At 48.1% G+C, this 27,671-nt stretch overlaps 2 protein-coding genes across 2 annotated transcripts in view; both read right to left on the bottom strand.

The window, feature by feature from the left end:
* Positions 1-2,696, bottom strand: part of LOC119955840 — a 42,111-nt gene extending 39,415 nt beyond the window's left edge. Inside the window, exon 1 of the mRNA XM_038782442.1 lies at positions 2,112-2,696. Coding sequence (XP_038638370.1) covers positions 2,112-2,638 — 527 coding nt within the window. The 5' untranslated portion in view covers positions 2,639-2,696. The remainder of the gene's footprint in view (positions 1-2,111) is intronic.
* Positions 2,697-2,834: 138 nt separating this feature from the next.
* Positions 2,835-27,671, bottom strand: part of LOC119955524 — a 66,979-nt gene continuing 42,142 nt past the window's right edge. The window contains exons 10-14 of the mRNA XM_038781795.1: positions 25,936-26,049; positions 25,375-25,578; positions 24,044-24,112; positions 3,858-5,031; positions 2,835-3,630 (exon numbers count right to left, since the gene is read on the bottom strand). Of these exons, the coding sequence (XP_038637723.1) occupies positions 2,835-3,630; positions 3,858-5,031; positions 24,044-24,112; positions 25,375-25,578; positions 25,936-26,049 (2,357 nt within the window). The remainder of the gene's footprint in view (positions 3,631-3,857; positions 5,032-24,043; positions 24,113-25,374; positions 25,579-25,935; positions 26,050-27,671) is intronic.

Raw genomic sequence — 27,671 nt, 5'->3', positions numbered from 1 at the left:
ATTCATATCTGCCCCACAATAAACAAGCAAATGAGCTTTCAAGGCAGATGACATACAGAATCAATACCGCAAACACAGGAAAAAGTCCAGATCAGACAACAAAGATGACATACAGAATCAATACCGCTAGCACAGGAAAAAGTCTAGGTCAGGCAACAAAGATGTAGCACAGAATCGCTACCACAAGCATAGAAAGAAAAGTCAATATCAGACAACAAAGTGATTCAACCATTTAAACGCCTCATGATGACTTGTTGGTTACTTAAACACAAGAACACTGACAACATTCTCACATAAATGACGACAGCAACATCACCACTTCAACAACAGAAGAAGAAAGCAACTCAACCGAATAAATTCATAAAGTTTGGACTCATAATTTTTTAATTAACATTGGACTCATAAATATTAATTGGCTTTGTATAATCATCCATATCACCACAATTTGTACATAACATCATGTATCTACCTGTTTTAAGCAAACAAAAACAAAACTAAAACATTTAACTGATAAACTCATTGATGTAATGTATTTGCAAACTGCACCCATTATGTTTATTCAATTTTCTTAACAACATACAAAAAATATGTAACACAAGAAAAAAGGGGGATGTAGTGATCTCTGTATGTGCATGTACATAAGGGGTTAATGTGTAATCAGTAGTACCAGGTGATCACTAGAGGGCCGGACCAACAGGGGTATATAAGAAACCACATTGGCTCTCTCTCTCTCTCTCTCTCTCTTTTGGATGGACGATGACCAGGACAGGAGTATCAGATTAGCTCAGATGGTTAGTGTAGTTACGCATAGTTACTGTAGTTAGATCTTGTTAACTTTATCACTAATATCAATGTTAAAGTAAAGAGCTCACGCAATTATTGTTATAGTTGCTCAATAAACCTTTTGTTACTACTGGACGAGTTCGAGTCTTCTTCATCGAGATTCAGACCTCATCAGTAACCAAGATTTGAGTAACACATATTACACTCGTAGTTTATCAAAACACACAAGAAGTTTAATAAAAGATAATACAGGAGCGTAATAAAATACAACCATCAACATTCATTCATTTAGTTTTCATAATCTATAATCCATTCCAAACTTGCAACGTCTATATCTATATCACTATATATACACTTCCCACTTAGAGAAAGCCTCTACAAGCTGAATTCCTGAACTTGTCTTCGCTTTTCTTATAATGCAATAATGGGGGGTTGGGGGTCACAATTCTCCTGCTGTGTTGCACACAGCACTAATCCTGTGATGTTGGGAGAATTCCAGGAGAGTTCCAAAATGGGATTTACGCCGGGCATTAAACAGTTTCCAATGCTCCCAGCCCAGTCCAGCTGGCATGATCAGGATCTCGCCCAACCTGACCAGAGCTCATTCGCATTTATTTAAACTCATTGGTGAGATTAAAGTCAAATTAACTCAACTCCCGGTATGCCCCCCCCCCTCCCCCGGCACTAGGCGGAGGGGGGCGCAGGGGGGGGCGGGGGTTCACCCAGGCGCAAGTCACTACAGGTCCATGAAAGTGGGGACCAGGCGCTACGGACTCCGAGGGGGAGCAAGGAGGTGAGTGCCATCTTCACACTTACCTCCAGGGTGCCCATGGGCAAAGCAGCTACACCTTTGTTGGAATCTCTCCCAGCTCCCTGTTCCACCCTCGTATATAGAATCACATTTTCCCCCTCTCATTAATCCTGAAGAAAGGTCATGCGGACTCGAAGCATTCACTTTGCTTCCTTCCCCTCTGGGCGCTGCCAGACCCGCTGAGTTTTTTTATTTCCGGCTTTCTGTTTTTGTTTCAGATTCCAGCATCTGCAGTATTTTGCTGTTTTAAATGGTGGTGTTTGGTAAATGTTGGCCAGGATGCCAGGAGAATGGCCCTGCCCTTCTTGGAATAATCATTTACATCCATCCGAGAGGCTGGACGGGGCTCCAGCCTCCAGCTGTACAGCACCTCCCACTGAAAAGTTAGCTCAATCGTGTTCTCAATTCTCTGGAGTACAGCTTGAAACCTTCTGACTCAGAGGCGAGAGTGCAACTCTTTCCAATTATATAAATAGATGTTTCATTCCTTATTCTATTTAGAATTAAAATAACAGACCTTATGATGGTTCCACTGGTTCCAACTGATGAATGTAATGGTTGTCTTGTTGTGCAATTGGAGCTGCATGCTGTTGATTCTGAAGAATACTTTGTTTCCTCTTTGCTCAAGTAGTGCAGGTACGACTCCAGTGGCGGCAGAGTGGAATTCCTCGTAAACACCCTGAGCTGCTCTGGTGTAGAAGTATTTTTTTCCTCTGAAGTTGTGGACAGATATTTCTTCAGTGAAGTAGCATTGCTTGTTTCTGTTGTCCCACTCACTATTGGGGAAACTCTCGAGGGATTTAGAACCACCTCCATTGGAGGAGAATGTTGTTCGGGGAGAGTTGTGTTCAGGGATGGGGAATTCAGAGCTGTGGGGGTTGGTAAGGTTGGGAAAATGTTTGTTTTAGATATTATTGAAATTGGAAAGAGTCTCATTGTGGACATTACTGGAGATTGAAAGGGTCTCATTGGGGAAATTGTCTGGGGTCGAAAAGGTCTTACTGTAAATATCACTGGAGATTGAAAGGGTCTCATTGTGAACATTGTCTGGGATCGAAAGGATTTTATTGTTGATATTACTGGAAATTGAAAGGGTCTCACTGAAGACATTACTGGAGATTGAAAGGGTCTCATTGTGGAAATTGCCTGGGATCGAAAGAGTCTTATTGCAGATATCACTGGAGATTGAAAGGGTCTCATTGTGAACATTGCTTGGGATGGAAATGGTCTTACCGTAGACCTAGCCTGGGATGGAAAGAGTCTCACTGTAGACATTACTGGAGATGGAAGGGGTCTCATTGTGGATATTATAGGAGATGGGAAGGGTCTCATTGTAGAAATGGCCTGGGATGGAAAGGGTTTCATTGTAGAAATGGCCTGGGATGGAAAGAGTTTCATTGTAGAAATGGCCTGGGGTGGAAAGAATTTCATTGTAGACCTTGCCTGGGATGGAAAGAGTTTCATTGTAGAAATGGGCTGGGATGGAAAGAGTTTCATTGTAGAAATGGCCTGGGATGGAAAGAGTTTCATTGTAGAAATGGCTTGGGATGGAAAGAGTTTCATTGTAGACCTTGCCTGGGTTGGAAAGAGTTTCATTGTAGAAATGGCTTGGGATGGAAAGAGTTTCATTGTAGACCTTGCCTGTGATGGAAAGAGTTTCATTGTAGAAATGGCCTGGGATGGAAAGAGTTTCATTGTAGAAATGGCCTGGAATGGAAACAGTTTCATTGTAGAAATGGCCTGGGATGGAAAGAGTTTCATTGTAGACCTTGCCTGGGATGGAAAGAGTTTCATTGTAGACGGTGCCTGGGATGGAAAGAGTTTCATTGTAGACCTTGCCTGGGATGGAAAGGGCCTCATTGTGGATATCACTGGAGATGGAAAGGGTCTCATTGTAGACGGTGCCTGGGACGGAAAGTGTCCCATTGTAGACGGTGCCTGGGGTAGAAAGGGTCTCATTGTAGACAGTGCCTGGGATGGAAAGTGTCCCATTGTAGACGGTGCCTGGGATGGAAAGGGCCTCATTGTGGATATCACTGGAGATGGAAAGGGTCTCATTGTAGACGGTGCCTGGGATGGAAAGTGTCCCATTGTAGACGGTGCCTGGGACGGAATGTGTCCCATTGTAGATGGTGCCTGCGATTGAAAGTGTCCCATTGTAGACGGTGCCTGGGATGCAAAGTGTCCCATTTTAGACAGTGCCTGGGATGCAAAGTGTCCCATTGTAGATGGTGCCTGGGATGGAAAGTGTCCCATTGTGGACCTTGCCTGGGGTAGAAAGTGTCCCATTGTAGATGGTGCCTGGGATGGAAAGTGTCCCATTGTAGACATTGCCTGGGATTGAAAGTGTCCCATTGTAGACGGTGCCTGGGGTGCAAAGTGTCCCATTGTAGATAGTGCGTGGGATGCAAAGTGTCCCATTGTAGACGGTGCCTGGGATGGAAAGTGTCCCATTGTGGACCTTGCCTGGGGTAGAAAGTGTCCCATTGTAGACGGTGCCTGGGATGCAAAGTGTCCCATTGTGGACCTTGCCTGGGGTAGAAAGTGTCCCATTGTGGACCTTGCCTGGGGTAGAAAGTGTCCCATTGTAGACGGTGCCTGGGGTAGAAAGTGTCCCATTGTAGACGGTGCCTGGGATGGTAAGTGTCCCATTGTGGACCTTGCCTGGGGTAGAAAGTGTCCCATTGTAGACGGTGCCTGGGGTAGAAAGTGTCCCATTGTAGACGGTGCCTGGGATGGAATGTGTCCCATTGTGGACCTTGCCTGGGGTAGAAAGTGTCCCATTGTAGACGGTGCCTGGGGTAGAAAGTGTCCCATTGTAGACAGTGCCTGGGATGGTAAGTGTCCCATTGTAGACGGTGCCTGGGATGGTAAGTGTCCCATTGTAGACGGTGCCTGGGGTAGAAAGTGTCCCATTGTAGACGGTGCCTGGGATGGTAAGTGTCCCTTTGTGGACATTGCCTGGGAGAGAAAGGGTCTTTCTAGAGCTAATGCAGAAGATGAAAAGGATTTCACAGCAGGTGTTGACCAAGATGGGAAGAGTTTAACTATAGACATTTCTGAAGATGGTAATGGCTTCACTGCAGTTGCTGTTGAAAATGGAGAGGGTCTCACTATAGACACAGTTGGTGATGAAAATAGTTTCATTGTAGATGATACTACAATATCTAAAGTTACAAATAATGCTGGAACTGGAAACTGCAAGCTAATTGATTCTGCTAAGCCAGGTGTTAAAGACAGTGGGCTTGGTGCTGTCGAGGAAGGAGAATGGGAATAATCTAGACGGTCAGGTTTCATTGCACCTGAAATAGATGCAATAGCTATCATAATATGAGAAGGTACGATGGTGGGATGTTCCTTGCGTGCTAAGATTGTTGGAGCAGAGACATAGAGTGATGCTGTGGAAGGTTCATCTGTCAGTTGTTTTGACCCTGGAGCTGAAACATTCAATTTCAGTAAAACAGACATTATATTCCTGGGTGGGATGGGAAGAATATCATTAGCAATTTCCAAATCAGAATCTTACAGCAAGCAAACATACAATGGCCCAGCAAATACTTACAAATAATCTTTTTTTTTAAATTTAGAGTACCCAATTATTTTTTCCAATTAAGGGGCAATTTAGCGAGGCCAATCCACCTATCCTGCACATCTTTTGGGTTGTGGGGGTGAAACCCACGCAGACACGGGGAGAATGTGCAAACTCCACACGGACAGTGACCCAGGGCTGGGATTCGAACCCGGGTCCTCAGCGCCGTAGGCAGCAATGCTAACCATTGTGCCACCGTGCTGCCCCACTTACAAATAATCTTAAATGCAGTTGCAGTCTCGTTTGTAAAATACTATAGTTCTAACATAGATTTTCAGTACGATTTGCCCGAACGTTTGTGCAGGGTTGTGAACAAAGAATACTTACATTTTATTAGGTCCTTAGATCCACAGTGCAGAGGGAGACCATTCGGCCCCTTGAGTTTTCACTAGCCCTCCGAAAGAGTACCCTACCCAGGCCCACTCCCACTCTCCAGCCCCTTAGCCCCGCGCATTGATCATGGCCAATCAACCTAACCTTCACATCTTTAGACTGTGGGAGGAAGCAGAAGCACCTGAAGGAAACCCATGCAGACACGGGGAGAACATGCAAACTCCACACAGGCAGCCACCCAAGGCCAGAATTCAACCCAGGTCCCTGGCACTGTGGGGTTGTGGTGCTAATCACTGTGCCACCATGCCACTGTACTACTGTTGACTGATTCAGATTGATTAGCTCTGAGCACCAATGTTTGATTACAAATAAACAATGCTTCTCAATGCATTCTCTCATTTTTATAGCTGTGACTTCTATAATCTTAATTAACTAGGTAACTAGTTTCTAGGAATGTAAATATAGAATAAATAAGCAGTAAAGCCTGAAAGGCACCAAGGCACCATGGAATGAATTAAATGAAGACAATATTATGAAACAAAGAGACAAAATTCAACACGATGGCACAACCATGCAACTTTCAGCACACCCACCAACACTGGGATATCAAGATACCCAAGCTTTCTCCTGTACAAAAAATGCAAAATATACCACAGCATCAAGGAAAACATGCCCCAGTGGATGGGAGCATTTGGTTTTAAATTGCCTGTGATTTGCTGAGACATAAACGCGTACCAAATCCAGCCCCTGAAGAGAAAATATTTTTGATAATACAAATTGAACTGTTTGAGACAGCCCTGCTTCCTATTTACAAATACAGACTTTCCAACCATTTCCGCCAGCGGGATCTTCCGGCGGAGGGGTTGGTTCAATGGGAAATCCCATTGACAGCGGCAGAACCAGAAAATCCCACTGCCACGTTACATGCAGTGGGGGGGGGGGGGGGGGGGGGGGGGCATGAAAAATCCCCCATGTTGCATTACCACCTCATTTACACCGAATAATGTATATATTTGGGCCTACTGTGGGCATAACTATGGAGCAGCTCCCAGTCCCTTTTTTCTCTGATTTACAGCTCCCTCCGATACGAAGCACAGAAAAAAAATATTCGCCTGCCGCTTAAAATTACGGGCGCGATTCTCCGCACCCGCGAAAAATCGCGAAGTTGGCCGTTAAAACGGGCGCGTTTTACGACGGTCGGGAAGGGTCCATTTCCCGACGTATTCACGTCCGGGAAATGGGTTAGGAACGCGGCCGCGTCAACCACGTGCGCGATGACGACGGAACGCGACGACGATACGACCACGCCCACGTGACGCCGCCCGACGCCGTAAAAATGCGCGGGCGAGCACAGAATCTGTCGGCCATGATGTCGGAGCTCAGGAGAGCTGCCCCTCGGTTTGTTGAGGCCGATGTCGAGACGCTGCTCGATGCCGTCGAGCAGTGGAGGGGCATCATCTTCCCGCGTAGAGGGCATCGCCAACCTGCCAGCGCGGTGCGCCAGGCCTGGCGTGAGGTGGCTGCTGCCGTTAGTGCTGTGGGGCAGACCCCTCGCTCAGCAGAGCAATGCAGAAAAAAAGATGCACGACCTCACCAGGGCTGCCAGGGTAAGTGCCAAGAGGGTGCCCCCTGGTCACAACCATCCCTCCCCTCTTAACGTAATCACCCACCTCCCCCCCTGGCACGGGGGGTGGAGGGGGATGGGGCAGAGTTAGTTGAGGGTGGTTCACAAAGTTGTCACAGACCCAGCGCTCTGGCCCCCGTGGAGAGATGCAATGGTCTTATGACAACTTGACTCCCAAACTGTGCCAGTATCTGAACAGACTGCTGATACCTGCCGTATTGTAATGATCTACCTATGTCCCCTCCCCCAACAGGCCAAGACCGCTCACAACACCCATGAGCGGCACCAGACTGGAGGGGGTTCGCCCAACCTGCATCCCCTCACCACGTTTGAGCAGAGGGCACTGGACCTTATTGGGGGGTCTGGCACCCGGGAGGTCGTGCCATGCGAGGTTGGCGGAGCTGCAACAAGTGAGACAACCCTCCATGACAAACACCCCCCCCCCTCCCACATCCTCTGTCCCTTCACACACCCTGCCCACGTGGACACCTCCCCCATCCTCTGTCCCTTCACACACCCTGCCCACTTGGACACCTCCCCCATCCTCTGTCCCTTCACACACCCTGCCCACTTGGACACCTCCCCCATCCTCTGTCCCTTCACACACCCTGCCCACTTGGACACCTCCCCCATCCTCTGTCCCTTCACACCCTGCCCACTGGGACCGTCCAGCGCCCGGCCGAGCGAATCTAAATAAGCCGTTTCATTCTCTTCCCTAGGACGTGATGCCGAACGACCAGGGCCGTCTGCCTCCAGGCGGAGACACGCATCTGGCCCCACCTCACCCAGGGCTGCACAACATTCGGTGCCCGATCAGCAGAGAGTCCCATCCTCCCCAACAGAATCTGTGGAGCAGGACGCCCAGAGGGCGGCGACACAGCAGGAAACAGAAATGGCCCGCCAACGCCCTGCGGCCTCTCACCTGGACGATGACACAGAGGAGGCGTCAACCCAAGGTGACCTCGAGCTTGCGGCACTGCTATCTCCCACACCATCCACCATCCCAGAGACACTCACCCCGGCTGGCCTATTTAGTGATGAGGCTCCTGGGTCACAGTCTGGTTCGCACATCACAGCTGAGCAGGTACAGCAGGTGGAGGTCGGAGCAGACGCGGGCCCGGACTGGCAGAGGCCAGGCCAGGCCCAGCATGCAGCTGGCTCCCAGACATTTTCTGAGTTCCTGGAGTTTCTCAACCCACCTGAACCCACTCACAGCCGATGCCTCAAGAAACCCAGGGAAACAATGACGGGATGAGGGCTGTCTTCCTGGCTCTGCAGACGCTGTTAGAGGTGTCGAACCGCGACCACGAGCAGGGAGTGGTGCCGCTCATGGCAGCGACCCAGTCCGACACCGCACTGATGGCATCCGCGGTGGAGGCAATGGGTCAGGTTATGCAAGGCGTTGGGCTTAATGTGCACGCGTCATCCTCGGCCCTGGACAGGGTTGCCCTCTCACAGGCAGCACTGTGCCAGAGCCAAAAGGACATTGCCGGCGCCCTGCGGGCCTTGGCCCAGTCTCACCAGGTCATGGCCCAGTCGCAGCAGTCAGTCGCCGAGAGCATCAACCGCCTGACACATGTGCTGGATGGCGTCGTGCACTCACAGGTTGAGGTCGCACAGTCCCTGGCGGGAATGTCTAACTCCCTGGACTCCGTCTCTGCAAACCTTCGGATCCTGGTGGATACCGTTGCAGGCCTCCAGGACTGGCAGCGCCAGATGTCGGTGGCGCGACGGGGCACCTCCCCGCTCGCACCTCTGTCCCAAAGTGAGGCCCGGGGGTCACCGGGCTCCCCGAGGGAGGAGGAGGTTTCGGGGCCCGTCCCATTAAGTCCATCACGGGACGTCCCGGAATTCTCGGCCTCCCCCCGTCCCATCCCTGGTGCATCGGGTGGGCAGCAGGCAGAGCAGGGTGGCACAACGTCACCCGAGACGCCCGCAGAGCAGCCTGGTCCATCAAGGCCGGGTCGCCCCAGGAAACGCTTGGCCAAGGAGAAACGAGTCGAAGGGGGCGATTCGCAGCAGTCCTCCTCCACTCCTGCTGTATCATCTGGGGACTCACGTAGACGTAGTGGTAGGGCCGTAAGGCAACAAAGTGAGTCACAGAGTAAGTTGGCACGGGTGAAGGGCACAGTTTAGTTGTAGGGGCTAGGGCACCTGTAAATTATTGTTAACATTAAACGCACTGTTCCACCTTACTTGTAAAACCGTGTGATTGTTCCACAGACACAGGAATTGTGATGGTGACCGAGAGTCGCTGGGGTAGACTCTCTCTAGCGATTCTGAGCTCACAGCTCTTCGCAGAGTGGGCTGTCATCATTCCACATGGCACTGATCACACCCGCTGACACAGCCATCAATGTTGTGCCATACCGTCTGGACCCAGTGGTAAGGGTGATGTCGAAGTGGAGCAGTGTACACTGAGAGGGGGTGGGGGGGGGGGTTTGTGGTGGTGGCAGTTGTGTGTTGACCCTCTGCACGACTAGCGATGCTGATGGTGTTTTGGTGTTCAGTGTGGACGTCATATGCGATGCATGAACTGTGCTGCCACCAAGGCGTCGCGTGCCCGCCGTCCTCGCCGGGTCCGTCGTGCCGCCTCCTGAACATCACCAGCACCTGGGTCGTGTCTGCGTGCTGCGCCCGCCACTCCACTGCTGACACGCCACTCCACCAGTCTCCTCCTCCTCCTCCTCCTCCTGCTCCTCCTCCCTCTCCTCCTCCTCCTCCTCCCTCTCCTCCTCCTCCGTGCTGGCACCACTGCCACTGGCTTCTCCCTCCGCCTCCTGCAGCAGGTCATCTCCCCTCTGCATCGCGATGTTGTGCAGCGCACAGCAGACCACAACAATGCGAGCGACCCTGTCGGGCTGGTATTGCAGGGCCCCTCCGGAGCGGTCCAGGCACCTGAATCTCATCTTCAGGAGGCCAAGGCAGTGCTCCACTACACCCCTGGTTGCTGCATGGGCCTCGTTGTATCGGGTTTCCGCATTGGTCTGAGGCCTCCGTATAGGCGTCATCAGCCAAGACCTCAGCGGATAACCCCTGTCGCCTAGCAACCAGCCCCTCAGCCGGGGGGGACGTCCCTCAAACATCGCAGGGATGAACGACTGCGCCAGTATGTAGGAGTCATGCACACTCCCTGGGAACCTTGCACAGACATTCATGATCCTCATGTGGGGGTCGCATACCACCTGGATATTCATGGAGTATGTCCCCCTCCTGTTTGTGAACACGTCCCTGTCCCCTGCAGGCGGGCGCATGGGGACGTGAACACAATCGATTGCCCCCTGCACCATCGGTATCCCGGCCACTCTGGCAAATCCACGAGCTCGTGAGTCTTGAGTTGCTCGGTCCTCGGGAAAGGTGATGTGGAGGTCCGCGATGGCATAGAGGGCGTCGGTCACATCCCGGATGCACCTGTGGACCGATGACTGGGAGATCCCGAAGTAGTCCCCGCTCGGAGACTGGAAGGAGCCGGTCGCATAGAAGTTAAGAGCGACCGTCACCTTGATGGCAACTGGGATCGCGTGTCCTCCCCCGTTCCACGTGGGGCGAGGTGCGCCACGAGGTGACAGATATGTATCACCGTCCGCCTACTCAGCCGGAGTCTCCTCCTGCAGGTGATGTCCGTCATTGTTAGGAATGAGACCCGGATACGGTACCCCCTCGGCCTTGGTCATCGCCTCTGGCGCCGTGGCTGCACCCTCACTCTCTCCTCTTCCTCCTCCCCCCATGCTGCTCGACGACTGGCAACTCCTCGGCCCTTCCCTCTGCTGCTGCAGCTGCCCCTGCATCCACTGTGGGTTGTGGGTGTGGATGCTGCTGCATCGCCAAATGCAGTGCAGCGGCCCCAACCACTGCGCAGAACATAGCTGTTCTGTTCACAGACATTGTGCTAACCTACAGAAGGGTGGTGGGGGGGCAGAGAAACGACATGTTAGACGGAGGTTAATCGACACCTCGGCAGCTGCCTGCCACGGGATACCTGTGGGTACCGGTGGCCTGGTTGCGCTGCTGACACGCGGGCAGCCTAACCCCTGGTCACTTTCTGCATCCAACGGGCAGTTAACTATGTCCTCCTCACCGGTGCGTCAGTGGCCTGTGGCCGTAAGCCACAGGGGAACCAGCGGCCGTGTCCTTGTGACCGGCACACCATGGCATGGTGGCAGACATTTTGTTACGGGGTTGGACGGGTCACTCGCTCACTCTCTCCCTAACACCCCCCCCACTCCCACTCCCCCCTCCATCTCCCCCCTCCGTCTCCCCCACTCCCCCCTCCATCTCCCCCACTCCCCACTCCATCTCCCCCACTCCCCCCTCCATCTCCCCCAATCCCCCCTCCGTCTCCCCCACTCCCCCCCTCCGTTTCCCCCACTCCCCCCTCCGTCTCCCCCACCTCCCCCCCTCCGTCTCCCCCACTCCCCCCCTCCGTCTCCCCCCCTCCCCCCCTCCGTCTCCCCCACTCCCCCCCTCCGTCTCCCCCACTCCCCCCCTCCGTCTCCCCCACTCCCCCCCTCCGTCTCCCCCACTCCCCCCGCTCTGGGCCCCCCTCCCGTTCTCAGGGATGCCTTCCCCGTTGTGGCCAGACTCCAGCAGTGCGCTGAGCTGTGCGCTGAGCGGTGCGCTCACCTCCTCGAAGCTGTCGTCAGCCAGCACGACTGGTTGACGAACTTGAAAAGCAGGTGTGTTGGACGCCGTGTAAACAGTGCGTGATGACGTCGGGACTTCGGCCCATCCGGGCCGGAGAATAGCGGGGGGCCAAAAACTAGCGATTCTGGTCGTGTCGGGGCGCGTTTGAGGCGTTTGACGGGAATGGCGACTTGGAGTTTGTGCGGGGTTCGGAGAATAGCGGGAGGGCGTCGGACCAGCGTCGCCGTGAAAATTTGCGCCGCCCGCTATTCTCCCACCCGTCGTGAGTGCGGAGAATCGCGCCCTGCATGTTTCCAGGATGGAACAGTGATAGGCACTATAACAAATCTCACAAAAATCTCTTTTGACTTTGAAGGTGCAATACAGGTAATTCTTTATTTTTATATTAATTTTGTTGTAGAAATTGCGTGGGACTCAAGTTGTGCCGGTGGATTTTGTAATAATTATAAGGCATGTTATCTCAGAAGTGTATTGGTTGCTAGTTTCCTGCTGGAGGACTTTTCTCTGTCCTTCTCTTTTGGCTATTCTGACTGCAGTAACATTTTGTCAAACAACATGGAACAGTATCAGAATTCAAACAAGAACAGGGCCAATTCCTGTACTTACAAACCGAAGCCCTCTACTTTGACATAATTCAGTACATGCTGCAGATCCAATCCAACATCCCACAGTGCGTGCTAAGTATGACTAAGTCATTTTGACTAACATGAGCTTTCAACCAATAAATTAACAAACAAGAGAATACCATTTAAGCTCATATAAACTGAGGCCAAGCTTACATGAACTGTACAAGCAATAAAGTTAATATAAACATTTCTGCAAAGGCTCATGGTTGTGTTTTTGTTCTATTTGCAATCAGTTGATACAACTGGTCCATTGCAAAAATATTTAAGTTATCTTTTAAAAAATGTAATTTCAATGCGATGCATTCTATTTGACAAGAGATCAATTAAGTTGAAGAAATTATTTACAATATCATAATTAGGAAGCACCCTCATTATTAGGCACCAGGTAATTACTTGGCTAATCCGTTTCACCCCATTGACACATCTTTGGCCAGCAGCTCACTAACGATATCAGAAAAGTAACCTACAAAGAATAAACGGATTCTAGAGCTTAGATTTGCCTATTCAAATGTAGCTTTGAATTTGGCACCATCTGTGGAGCCCAGGAGCAATGCAGGCAGCAAGCAAGTTAATGAATCAACCAGAGTGAAGAATTCTCCCAGGAAGCAAAGCAGGAAGTATAAAACATAATGGGCGCGATTCTCCCAAAACGGGAGAAATCGTAAGGCTGGCGTCAAACCCGGGCGGGTTTGACGCCAGCGCGCCCCTTCCCGACCGGGAACCGATTCTGGTCCCCGGTCGGGGCTAGCAGCCCGACGTCGCAAGCTCCGGCATCACGGGCTTAACGAATTTCGTTAAGCCCGCTTGCCGGAGTTAGCGCCGGCTGACACGTCATATGACGTCAGCCGCGCATGCGCGGATTGGAAGACTCCAACCCGCGCATGCGCGGATGACGTCATCGCGTATTTGCGCGAAACCCGCGCATGCGCGGGCCGGGATGCCCCTCAGCCGCCCCGCGAATGGATACTGCGGGGCGGCGGAAGGACAAATAGTGCACGGGCATCGGGCACCGATCGCGGGCCCATGGCACCCTTGGCACGGCTGTGGTACTGCCGTGCCAATCGGTGCCATGGTTATAAAAAGCGAGTTGTTCCCGCCGTTTTTACGAACGGCCAGACCAGGTCTGGTATGGGAGATGAGATTTTAGGAGTGAATTACTTTCATTGGTGGCAGACCAATACTGGCATGGGAGATGAGATTTTAGGAGTGAATTACTTTCATTGGTGGCAACCCAGCGACAAAATGTGGCTATAACAACTGGTTATCGACAACTCCTTCAATTCTAATGTGTCAAAGTGCCTGGGAAGAGCAGTGTGAATTTTTCCGTTACAGATATTACTCAGAGCCTTGTTGTATTTACATAGCACCATATTAGGTCACAGAGATAATCCTAAGTGTTTCACACAAGAATGAGTAGCAATTATTGTTCCATTGGTAAAAATGTATATAAAACATAAAAACTAGGAGCAGGATTAGGCAATTCATCCCCTCGAGCCTCCTCCGCCATCCAATTCAATCATGGCTGATCTCATCTCAGCCTCAACTCCACTTTCCTGCCCCTTCAGCCCATTACTAATTAAAAATCTGCCTATCTCCTCTTTAAATTTGCTCAATGTCCCGGCAACCACCGCAATCTGGAGTAGCGAATTCCACAGATTCACGGCCTCTTGAGAGAAGTAATTTCTTCTCATCTCTGTTTTAAATCTGCCACCTCTTATCCTAAAACTATGACCTCTCATTCTAGATTGCCCCACAAGGGGAAGGATCCACTCTATGCCTACTTTGTCAATACCTTTTATCAACTTATACACCTCAATAAGATCTCATCTCATTCTTCTAAAGTGTAGGAAGCATAGGCCTAAACTTCCTAATCTCTCTTCATAAGGCAAACCCCTCATCTCTGAAATTAACCGTAAACCTCCTCTGAGCTGCCTCTAATGCAACTACATCCCTCCTCAAATAAAGGGACCAAAACGGTAATAGTACTCCAGGAACGGTCTCACCAATGCCTCATACAGTTGCAGCAACACATCCCTACTTTCATACTCTATTCCTTTAGCTATAAATGCCAAAATTCCATTTGTTTTCCTCATTACCTGCTGTACCTGCATGCTAGTTTTCCATGATTCATGCACAAGGACTCCCAGATCCCTCTGCACTGAAGCACTCTGAAGTATCGCTCAATTTAGAGAATCAGTTGCCTTTCCATTTTTATGACCAAAATGGATAACCTCACACTTACCCACGTTAAACTCCATCTGCCAGATTGTGGCCCACTCACCTAACCTATCCATATCCATTTGTAAATTCCTCATTTCCTCATTGCAACTTACTATCCCACCTATTTTAGTGCAATCTGCAAATTTGGCAATAGCATCTTCTATCCCTGCATCCAAGTGATTAACATATTTGGAAATAGTTAGTGCCCAAGAACTGAACCCTGTGGCACCCCAGTAGTTACATCTGGTCAACCATACAAAAAAAATTTATCCCAACTCTGCCTTCTGCTGTTAGCCAGTCCTCTATCCAAGATAATAAATTATCCCTAACGCCACGTGATCTTGCCTTGTGTATTAACCTTTTGTGCAGCACCTTATCAAATGTCCAGATATACTATGTCTACAGGATTCCCATTATCCACTTGGCTTGTAACATCTTTGAAGAACTCTAGCAAATTAGTCAAACACAATTTACCCTTCATACAACCATGCTGATTCTGATGGATTGCGTTTTGACTTTCCAAATGTGAAGTTATTATTTCTTTAATAATGGATTCTAACAATTTCCCAATGACAGATGTTAAACTAACTGGTCTATAGTTTCCTACTTTCTGCCTCCCTCCCTTTTTCATTAAGGGCGTTACATGAGCACTTTTCCAATTGACTGGAACCTTTTCTACATCCAGGGAGTTTTGGAATATTATAACCAATGGATCCCTATCTCCACTGCCATTCCTTTAAGACCCTAGGATGTCGGCCATCAGGCCCTGGGGACTTGTCTGCCCTTAATCCTAATAGTTTGTTCAGTACTTTTTCCCTATTGATGATAGAACATAGAACATAGAACAGTACAGCACAGAACAGGCCCTTCGGCCCTCAATGTTGTGCCGAGCCATGATCACCCTACTCAAACCCACGTATCCACCCTATACCCGTAACCCAACAACCCCCCCTTAACCTTACTTTTATTAGGACACTACGGGCAATTTAGCATGGCCAATCCACCTAACCCGCACATCTTTGGACTGTGGGAGGAAACCGGAGCACCCGGAGGAAACCCACGCACACAGGGGGAGGACGTGCAGACTCCACACAGACAGTGACCCAGCCGGGAATCGAACCTGGGACCCTGGAGCTGTGAAGCATTTATGCTAACCACCATGCTACCCTGCTGCCCCAAATGATGATTGTTCGAAGTTCCTCCCTTTCTGATACCTCTGAATTACCTGTTACAATTGGGATGTCACTCGTGTCCTCCTCCATGAAAACTGAGGCAAAATATTGATGTCGCTTTTCTGTCATTTCTGTGTTCCTCACTATTAATTTCCTGGTCTGATCCTCCAAGGGACCATAATTCACTTAAGCTACTCTCTTCCCGTTTATATACTTCTAGAAGCTTTTGCTATCCTTTTTTATATTTTGCCATGAGTAAGAGAGGGACTGGGAGCGGGGTACTAGTTTGGAGCCCCTGAGGTGAAATCAGGATTCAAAAGTGACGCACGGCAAGTGGAAGCAGCCGATGATTGGGTATGTACGGTAAGGTAAGTATTTACTACATTTATCACTTATAGTTTGCAAGGTCTATATTTTGTGATATATTATATTAGCTCTGACAAAGTGGAATCTGTATGCGTACAGCTGAGAAACACCTAGGGGCAAAAAACTTTAGTAGGGGTTGTATATAGACACCCAAACTGTAATGGTGATGTTGGAATTGCATTAAACAGGAAATTAGAGACGCATGCGATAAAACAACATCTGTAATTATAGGTGATTTTAATCTTCATATAGAAATCAAATTACTAACAATACTGTAGAGGAAGTATTTCTAGAGTGTATACAGGATGGTTTTCTGGGCCAATACGTTGAGGAACCAATTAGAGAGCAGCCGATCCTAGACTGCATATAAAAATCATTTACAGGATGAGGGCTCCGCTGGTTAGGCCAGATTTATTGCCCATCCCAAGTTACCCATCAGAAAGTGGTGGTGAGTTGCCTTCTTGAACCGCTGCAGTTCTTGAGGTGTAGGTACACCCACTGTGCTATCAGGGAGGGAGTTCCAGGATGTTGTCCCAGCAACAGTGAAGGAGCGGTGATATATTTTCAAGTCAGGATGGTGAGTGACTTGGAGGGGAACCTCCAGGTGGTGGGGTACCCAGGTATCAGCTGCCCTTGTCCTTCTCGATGGTAGTGGTCGTGAGTTTGGAAGGTGTCGCCTGAGGAACCTTGGTGAGTTACTACAGTGTATCTTGTCAATGGTGCACATGGCTACCACTGCTCGTTGGTGATTTAGGGTTTGAATGTTTGTGGAAGGGGGATCAATCAAGCAGGCTGCTTTGTCCTGGATGTCGAGCTTATTGAGTTGTTAGAGCTGTTCTCATCTAGGCAAGTGGAGAGTATTCCATTATTGAGAGGAGTTATAGGGAGGTAGTCACACCTCAGGTAAAAGAAGAAAGTAGATGGGTTACCGTCAGGGGAGGGAGAGGGAACCGGCAGGCAGTGCAGGGATCCCCTGTGGTCGTTCCCCTCTATAACAAGTATACCGTTTTGGATACTGTTGCGGGGGACGACTTACCGGGGTAAGCAATAGGGCACAGGTCTCTGGCACAGAGTCTGTCCCTGTTGCTCAGAAGGGAAGGGAGAAGAGGAACAGAGCACTTGTCATTGGGGACTCCATAGTTAGAGGAACAGACAGGAGGTTCTGTGGAAACGAAAGAGACTCACGGTTGGTGTGTTGCCTCCCAGGTGCCAGGGTTCGTGATGTCTCTGATCGTGTTTTTGGGATCCTTAAGGGGGAGGGGGAGCAGCCCCAAGTCGTGGTCCACATAGGTACCAACGACATAGGTAGGAAGAGAGATGGGGATTTGAGACAGAAATTCAGGGAGCTAGGGTGGAAGCTGAGAGCTAGAACAAACAGAGTTGTTATCTCTGGGTTGTTACCCGTGCCACGTGCTAGCGAAGTGAGAAATAAGGAGAGAGAGGAGTTGAACACGTGACTACAGGGATGGTGCAGGAGGGAGGGTTTTGGTTTCCTGGATAATTGGGGCTCATTCTGGGGTAGGTGGGACCTCTACAAACAGGATGGTCTTCACCTGAACCAGAGGGGTACCAATATCCTGGGGGGGGAGATTTGCTAGTGCTCTTCGGGGGGGTTTAAACTAATTCAGCAGGGGGATGGGAACCTAAATTGTAGTCCCAGTGTACAGGATGTTGAGAGTAGTGAGGTCAGGGATAGGGTTAAAAGTTCGAAAGAGGGCACCGGCAAGCAGGACGCTGGTTTGAAGTGTGTCTACTTCAACGCCAGGAGCATCCGGTATAAGGTGGGTGAGCATAGGTTGGTACCTGGGATCTCGATGTTGTGGCGATTTCGGAGACATGGGTGGAGCAGGGACAGGAATGGTTGTTGCAGGTTCCAGGATTTAGATGTTTCTGTAAGAACAGAGAAGATGGTAAAAGAGGGGGGGGTGTGGCATTGTTAATCAAGGAAAGTATTACGGCGGTAGAAAGGACACTTGAGGACTCGTCTACTGAGACAGTATGGGCCGAGGTTAGGAACAGTAGAGGAGAGGTCACCCTGTTGGGAGTTGTCTATAGACCTCCGAATAGTTCCAGAGATGTAGAGGAAAGGATTGCAAAGATGATTCTTGACAGGAGCGAGAGTAACAGGGTAGTTGTTATGGGGGACTTTAACTTTCCAAATATTGACTGGAAATACTATAGTTCGAGTACTATAGATGGGTCAGTTTTTGTGCAGTGTGTGCAGGAGGGTTTTCTGACACAGTATGTAGACAGGCCAACAAGGGGCGAGGCCACATTGGATTTGGTACTGGGTAATGAACCCGGCCAGGTGTTAGATTTAGATGTAGGTGAGCACTTTGGTGATAGTGATCACAACTCGGTTATGTTTACTTTAGCAATGGGCAGGGATAGGTATTTACCGCAAGGCAAGAATTATAGCTGGGGGAAAGGCAATTATGATGCTATTCGGCAAGATTTAGGATGTATAGGATGGGGAAGGAAACTGCAGGGGATGGGTACAATCGAAATTTGGAGCTTTTTCAAGGAACAGCTACTGCGTGTCCTTGATAAGTATGTACCTGTCAGGCAGGGAGGAAGTTGTCGAGCAAGGGAACCGTGATTTACTAAGGAAGTTGAAGCACTTGTCAAGAGGAAGAAGGCGGCTTATGTTATGATGAGACATGAAGGCTCAGTTAGGGCACTTGAGAGTTACAAGTTAGCCAGGAAGGACCTAAAGGGAGAGTTAAGAAGAGCGAGGAGATGACACGAAAAGTCGTTGGCGGATAGGATCAAGGAAAACCCTAAGGCTTTCTATAGGTATATCAGGAACAAAAGAATGACTAGAGTAAGATTAGGGCCAATCAAGGATAGTAGTGGAAAGTTGTGTGTGGAATCAGAGGAGATAGGGGAAGCATTAAATGGATATTTTTCGTCAGTGTTTACACTGGAGAAAGACAATGTTGTCGAGGAGAACACTCAGGTTCAGTCGACCAGGCTAGATGGAATTGAGGTTGAAAAGGAGGTGTTAGCAATTTTAGAAAATGTCAAAATAGATAAGTCCCCTGGGCCAGATGGGATTTATCCTAGGATTCTCTGGGAAGCCAGGGAGGAGATTGCAGAGCCTTTGTCCTTGATCTTTATGTCGTCTTTGTCGACAGGAATAGTGCCGGAAGCCTGGAGGATAGCAAATGTTGTCCCCTTGTTCAAGAAGGGGAGTAGAGACAACCCTGGTAATTATAGACCTGTGAGCCTTACTTCGGTTGTGGGTAAAATGTTGGAAAAGGTTATAAGAGATAGGGTTTATAATCATCTTGAAAAGAACAAGTTGATTAGCGATACTCAACACGGTTTTGTGAAGGATAGGTCATGTCTCATAAACCTTATTGAGTTTTTTGAGAAGGTGACCAAACAGGTGGATCAGGGTAAAGCTGTTGATGTGGTGTATATGGATTTCAGTAAGGCGTTTGATAAGGTTCCCCACGGTAGGCTATTGCAGAAAATAAGGAAGTATGGAATTGAAGGTGATTTAGCGGTTTGGATCAGTAATTGGCTAGCTGAAAGAAGACAGAGGGTGGTGGTTGATGGCAAATGTTCATCCTGGAGTTCAGTTACTAGTGGTGTACCGCAAGGAACTGTTTTGGGGCCACTGCTGTTTGTCATTTTTATAAATGACCTGGAAGAGGGTGTAGAAGGATGGGTTAGTAAATTTGCAGATGACACGAAGGTCGGTGGAGTTGTGGATAGTGCTGAAGGATGTTATAGGATACAGAGGGACATAGATAAGCTGCAGAGCTGGGCTGAGAGGTGGCAGATGGAGTTTAATGCGGAAAAGTGTGAGGTGGTTCACTTTGGAAGGAGTAACAGGAATGCAGAGTACTGGGCTAATGGCAAGATTCTTGGTAGTGTAGATGAACAGAGAGATCTCGGCATCCAGGTACATAAATCCCTGAAAGTTGCCACTCAGGTTAATAGGGCTGTTAAGAAGGCATATGGTGTGCTAGCCTTTATAAGCAGGGGGATTGAGTTTCGGAACCACAAGGTCATGCTGCAGCTGTACATAACTCTGGTGCGGCCACACCTGGAGTACTGCGTGCAGTTCTGGTCACCACATTATAGGAAGGATGTGGACGCTTTGGAAAGGGTTCAGAGGAGATTTACTCGGATGTTGCCTGGTATGGAGGGAAGGTCTTACGAGGAAAGGCTCAGGGAATTGAGGTTGTTTTCGTTAGAGAGGAGAAGGCTGAGAGGTGACTTAATAGAGACATATAAGATAGTCAGAGGGTTAGATAGGGTGGACAGTGAGAGTCTTTTTCCTCGGATGGTGATGACCAACACGAGGGGACATAGCTTTAAATTGAGGGGTGATAGATATAGGACAGATGTCAGAGGCAGTTTCTTTACTCAGAGAGTAGTAGGGGTGTGGAACGCCCTGCCTGCAATAGTAGTAGACTCGCCAACTTTAAGGGCATTTAAGTGGTCACTGGATAGACATATGGATGAAAATGGAATAGTGTAGGTCAGATAGGCTTCAGATGGTTTCACAGGTCGGCGCAACATCGAGGGCCGAAGGGCCCGTACTGCGCTGTAGTGTTCTATGTTCTATATTCTACTGCTGATTTGTGCCTTGTAGAGGGTGGACAAGCTTTGGGGGTCAGGAGGTGAGTTACTCGCCGAAGCATTCCTACCTTTGACTTGCTCTGGTAGCCACAGTATTAATGTGGCTAGTCCAGTTCAGTTTCTGATCAATGGTAACCCCCAGGATGTTGATTGTGGGGGATTCAGCGATGGTAATGATATTGAATGTCAAAGGGCAATGGTTAGATCCTCTCTTGTAGGAGATGGTGTCATGTGTTCCCGTACCAGCCTCCCCGAACAGGCGCCGGAATGTGGCGGCTAGGGGCTTTTCACAGTAACTTAATTGAAGCCTACTCGTGACAATAAGCGATTTTCATTTTCATTTAATTTTTATGTGTGAGTATTTTTAAGAAATGGGGGTTTATTAAATAGCTGTAGTGGATGTACCTTTAAGAAATGAGTGTTTATCAGTGATATGTGGGTGGAGCTGGGCTGTCTGTCTGCTTTTACTTTTGCTTTGGGCTCGCAGCTACAGGGTGTGTTTAGTTTTGTTTTACATTTGGAGAAGCTGCAGTTACAGTAAGATGTGTATGAATCTCTGCAAGCTCACAAATGTTAATTTGGTGATTTGGTAACTGCTCTCAGTAGAGAAGTTAAACCTGATGCTTTCTGTAAAAAGGATTCTTTTTTGTCTTATGGATGGTGCAAGGAAATATTAAGAGTTACTTATAGAGTATTGTATTCTTTGGGGCATTCATTGGCATTCATAATTGTTAAGATGTTTACTGTGGGTTTATAAAGTGTTAATTGGTTTCATAAATAAACATTGTTCTAATTTAAAAGTATGTTAATGCTCTGTTGCACCACACCTGTAAGGTAGGCCCATGTGCTCCCCATAACCACAATCTATTAAAAGTTGTGGGTCAGGTGAACTCCATGATACACTTTGGGGTTCTCTAAACTCTGGCCCATAACAATGGTCATTGCCAGGCACTTGTGCGGTGTGAATGCAACTTGCCACTGGTCAGCCCAAGCCTGGATATTGTTCAGGTCTTGCTGCGGTTGGACTGAGTAGAGTTTGTAAAGCTCTGCTCCTAGTGTGGGACCACGATAAACTGAAGCTTGGCCATAGGGCTGAAACTTTTCAGTTCAAATCTATATCCAGAACTGCTTATTCTTACGAATCTCCATGTCAGGGGCACATCCCCATCAAATTACACCTATCAAGCAAAGCTGAAACCTGATGCAGATTCCGGAAATAACAGAGGAGTCGGGCCAATTGACTAACTCTATCAAAGAGTTAGCAGAAGCTTACAGGGCCAAATGGCCTCATTCTCTGCTGTATCTTTCTATGATCGATGATCCTAAGATCTGTGGAGGCATTGTGTTAAAAAATCTAATCTTTCCCATGCACTGTTCCACAGCCACGCACCGTCATGCATTGGGAAACTCTTCCCCTTTTACCCTCAATTTTACTAACCATTGTGCTTTGTTCAAATTTTCAGCAAGAATAACAAAATAGGGTAGGATATTGTGCTTGAGGTTGGAAATTGAGGTTCTGGTTTCCCCTTGTTACGGGAAAATGTTAAAATTCCTTTCAGACAACTTTCACCGACAGCAGAAATGACAAATGATGAAAGGTCAGCCAGAATGGAAAGTCCATTCTCGAGTAAAGCAACAACTTTATGTGAAAGTGATCACGGTCCATCTGTTGATTGAGGATTTGACATTGGGAACTCAATTTTGGTGCTTCCGTGCAATCTAAAATGATTGTAAGTGTTTCTATTTCCTTCCATAAACCACTGATGCTTCTTGTAGTTTTGGAAATGGGAAATATTGAATAACAAATTGAGAATAGCAGCACAATACATGCTCTCCATGAAGGCAGAAAGGGGAAATTCAAGTATACTGGCCAATTTCAATACTCCACTGACACAATGAAATCAATCCAGAATTGGTAAGACCCGAATCAAGCTATGAGCTTTGTCTTGGCTCAATGGTAGCATTCTTAACCCATAGCTAGAAGATTGTAGGTTCAAGGTAGAATTTGAGGACATAGCAGCACATAATCTAATTGGTCAATTTCACATTCCACCTGCCCAATGTTACTTTTCATTGAAGTCAAAAGGAATGAAACTCGGGCAGGCTGTAAAGCAAGAAGCCAATCCCATCCTAACTATTTCCTGATCAGGGGTTTAGTTAACTCGACCCTTGGTACAAATAGAACATAGAACATAGAACAGTACAGCACAGAACAGGCCCTTCGGCCCTCAATGTTGTGCCGAGCCATGATCACCCTACTCAAACCCCCGTATCCACCCTATACCTGTAACCCAACAACCTCCCCCTTAACCTTACTTTTATTAGGACACTACGGGCAATTTAGCATGGCCAATCCACCTAACCCGCACATCTTTGGACTGTGGGAGGAAACCGGAGCACCCGGAGGAAACCCACGCACACAGGGGGAGGACGTGCAGACTCCACACAGACAGTGACCCAGCCAGGAATCGAACCTGGGACCCTGGAGCTGTGAAGCATTTATGCTAACCACCATGCTACCCTGCTGCCCCTAAATAAATATCACTAGAGATTTCAGTCACATTCCCACATACTCTGGGGCCTTTTAAAAAGAGAAATAACAAAAGGCTTTGGACCGAGCCCTGATTGACAACACTTTGCATTTTAGTGGTAAGAACCTCTTGGGACACCTACTGTTTGGCCATGATCTTGTGGAACAATGGATAGCTTCCTGCCTCTGAGCCAGAGCTCCAGGTTCGAGTCAGGTTCCAGGACATGATGGCCAAGAATGGTGCATTCATAACGCGGTCAAACATCTACCTACGAACATTCCAGTGCTTGGCACCAAAAGTGGAAGAGACTCGGGTCAGCCAGGCTGGATATGGAGTGGTGCCCCTCAAGCTATCACCCCCTGGCAACAAACAAGCAACTTGTTCCAGAATTACTAGCTATGGAAACGGAGGAAAGTCTGCCCTAGTGCACCACGAGGTGCGGGAAGAGAATTGAAACCCTTTAGCCATGATACAGAAAGCAGACTGTCATCTTGCGGTACATATAGCATGATCTATTCAGGCCAAGCCACCTCTCACTGCTAGATCCATCATGACTCTAAACACCAAAAGCTAGCAAGTTCCCATCCTTGCCTCACCTCTCTTTACTAAAATCTAGTGGTGGAACACATCTCCCACGTTATTGATCAACTGTTGATGAAATATGTTGGATTAGTGAGATAGGGATAATGTGGATAGATAGACCTGACCGACATTTTTCCAATGTAGGTGGCACTTAAGGAAAACTTACCATTGATATGCACAGTTACAGACCTTTTTGCTGACCCTGCTTCATTCACAGCTTCACATTCATAAATACCTGAAATAAAATAACCAGGTTCGATTGAAACAACTGGTGTTGGCCATAAATTCAATGAAAGCAAAAAACTGTGACTTGTCCAAATCAAATACCTCACCGGGTTCATTTATTCTCAGTAATCTCCTTTTAAAATGTTAAAATGTTTCACTTAACCTATTTGAAGTAATATAATACTAGATTGCAGCAACCCAAGTCCGACACCTTCCACAACGTTGACATTGTGGAAACATGAGATCAGAGGGATTCGGAGCAGGAGTCAGCAATTCAGCCCCTCGGAGCCTGCTTCACCATTCAATATAATCATGGCTAATCTCATCTCCGCCTCATCTCCACCTTCCTGTCCGTTCACTATAATCCTTCACCCCACTACTAATTAGAAACCTATCTATCGCTTCAAATGTGTTTAGTGTTCCGGCGTCCACTGCACTCTGGGGTAGAGAATTCCACACTCACCACCCTTTGAGTGAAGTAGTTTCTCCTCATCTCTGTTTAAAATCTGCCATCCCTTAGCCCAAAACTGGGGCCTCTCATTCGAGAATGTCCAAAAAGGGGAAATAATTCCACATTTCACCCATTGTTCACTTACCCAAGGTGAACCTGGGGGCCCAGATTTGCGGGGAGTTGGGCTGCCTCCAGAGGCATTTGAAAATGGCAAGTGGGACCGATTCCGGGATTCACGCCCCCATTCTTGACACCAGCAATTTTAACAAGGGAGTGAGTAGTGAGGCTGCACTCTGCACGCCCAAACTGGCCAGCTCCATTGTCACGTCAGCACTTCATTACCCCTGCAACTTACATGGAGTCGGCCAGCTTCTGAAAACCCTCTGCTTAAGGCCCCTCCCAAGAACATGGAACATGGAACATTACAGCGCAGTATAGGCCCTTCGGCCCTCAATGTTGCGCCGACCTGTGAAACCAATCTAAAGCCCATCTACACTATTCCATTATCATCCATATGTTTATCCAATGACCATTTAAATGCCCTCATGAACCATAGCCTGGTTTCAGGAACCTTTTGAAAAATAAGTTGATGGGGGGGGAGGCAGGATTAGGGTATTGAACTTGATGATCGCCATGATCATAATGAATGGCGGAGCAGGCTCGAAGGGCCGAACGTCCTCCACCTGCTTCTATTTCCTATGCATGTATGTATCTCCATAAACACATTTCACTAGGTGCTAGCTCAGTTAGAATGCAAATAGTTCTTAGGATTGGCAGAACAGCATTCTATTTACCTTTAGAAATACCAGATTGGCACAAACCTTCAACACTTTGCATTGCTTTCCTTATTGTCAGCATCCCATCCTCTGTGAGAAAACGTTGCCAATCACTGGGAGTTATAGGCCTATTCCTGAAAGACCAGATGATGCTTGGCTTTGGGATTCCGGAGGCATCACAGAACAGTGTCAATTTCACACCATGACGGACCTGCATTGAAGTATTGAGGAACCGAATACTAGGGGGGGCTGTGGCCAGAGCGACAGATGGAGCAAAACCAGAATAAAGAGCACATGAGGCAGAGGGGGGACGGGAGACAACAGATGACGGCGACAGATAAGTGAAGAAGATAATACAAGGTGAGTGTTTACATTGGGCAAAAACAACGAGAGATGGAAAGCAAGAAAATATAAAGGGGTTTTTAAAAAGATGGAGTAAGATTGCAGCATACCATGTGGGGACCGTAAGGAATAGAGAACAAGAAGAAATAAGAGAATTTGAGCTACAATTCGAAATATAAAAAAATACATGAGCACAGCATGAATAAATACAATAGTGAAAATGTGTCAGGAATCAACAGATTATAAAGTTGCAGTTGGCGGTACCGTGAACTCTTAATCTTCCAGTCCTTTCATCTCTCCCCAGTGTGCTAGCAGCCACACAGCGATATGTGCCTTCATCAGTCAGATTAACCCTGGGAATCAGCAGCATCTCTTGTCCTACTTGGCAAAGTACAGCACAGATATTGTCAGTCAGCAGGTGGTGAAACCCTCCATATCTTTGTTTAAATCTACACTATCTCTGTCTTTATTACCGAGACTTCCCTTTAGGTGGGCAGCAGTCCTGCAAAATATGACACTGTGGAACATTAGACTTGGAAACGCAGCCAAACTCCCACACCCTCCACTGCCACACACCTCCGGATCACCGTCAAAAAAGTTCAAAAAACGTACAATGGTTCTTCTCTCCAGGGCTACCGTTGTTCACCCGGTCTCAGCCAGCTCGAGAGGGAATACCGTCAGGGCCAAGGTACCAGGGAACGGGGGGAACGGGGCCAAGGTACCAGGGCCATGGTACAAGGTACCTGCCCTCTGAATCTGAAAATGGTGAATGGTACTCGAGGATTTAAAAATTGAGCAGAAATTTTGAGAAAATATTTTTAACGTAAGTATTCTTTTTGGGGTATATTTCCCCCCCCAATCGTTAATATGGAAAGCCACCTTATGCCTAAACTGGGACTGACATCCCTCAGCCTCTCTGCCAATTGTACCAGCTTGGAATCTGGTGGAAGGGCTCAGAAACATACATAGAAAATAGACGCTGGAGGAGGCCATTCGGCCCTTTGAGCCTGCTCCGCTACTTATTATGATCATGGATGATCATCAGGTTCCATACCCTGATCCTGCCTTCCCCCCATATCCCTTTAACCCCCAGGGCTATATCTAATTCCTGCTTGAAATTACACGTTTTGGCCTCAACTATTTTCTGTAGTAGTAAATTCCATAGATTCACCACTCTCTGGGTGAAAAGATTTCTCCTGACCTCAGTCTAAAAACAGTCCTCAAACTATGACCCCTAGTTCTCGACTCCCCCACCATCGGGAACATTCTTTCATAGTCTACCCAGTCTAATCCTGTTATAATTTTATAAGTTTCTGTGAGACCCCCCCCCCCCCCCCCACTCGCTCTTCTAAACTCAATGAATATAACCCTAACTGATTTAGTCTCTCCTCATATGACAATCCCGCCATCCCAGGAATCGGCCGGGTAAACCTTCGCTACACTCCCTCCATTGCAGGAACACCCTGCCTCAGATAAGGACACCAAAACTGCGCACAATGCTCCAGGTATACTCCAGAATATAGCTGGGATGCAAATAAGCTGTGTCCTGATCTCAGCTGGGGAATTCCCATCAGAATTGTAAGGTTCACGACTTCTGCCGGAATCTTACAAGGTCAGTCATGTCAGAATGGGTGGGTCAATGGCAGAAACTCCCCATAGTGGCAGTTCCCGCTTCTCAGGCCATTAAGCGGCCTGGTGCACGATGGAGGCTGCAACACCTAGTGACTGAACAGGATGAAAGGATCAGATTAAGTGACTCCCATGAAGAGAAACATTGGCACAGACTTAATGAACCTATCTCTATGTTGCAATATTCCATCAATGAAAATTTAAAAAAAATAAACATTTCAATTTCCAGTTTCCTGCGTTCCATTTATATTTGAAGCAGTAACATCTCCCTCTATGATTAAGGTGGTGAGCAGTTGACCAGCAATATACAAAGTTCCATCACGGGGCTAGGCTAAATTAGCTGATCTCAACAAGGGTTAAGAAACACCCAA

The sequence above is a fragment of the Scyliorhinus canicula genome, chromosome 21 (assembly GCF_902713615.1).
Source record: "Scyliorhinus canicula chromosome 21, sScyCan1.1, whole genome shotgun sequence".
In the NCBI taxonomy this organism is placed as follows: domain Eukaryota; kingdom Metazoa; phylum Chordata; class Chondrichthyes; order Carcharhiniformes; family Scyliorhinidae; genus Scyliorhinus; species Scyliorhinus canicula.
The sequence above is the reverse complement of the archived record's forward strand: the minus strand, read 5'-3'. Positions and strand labels throughout refer to the sequence as shown.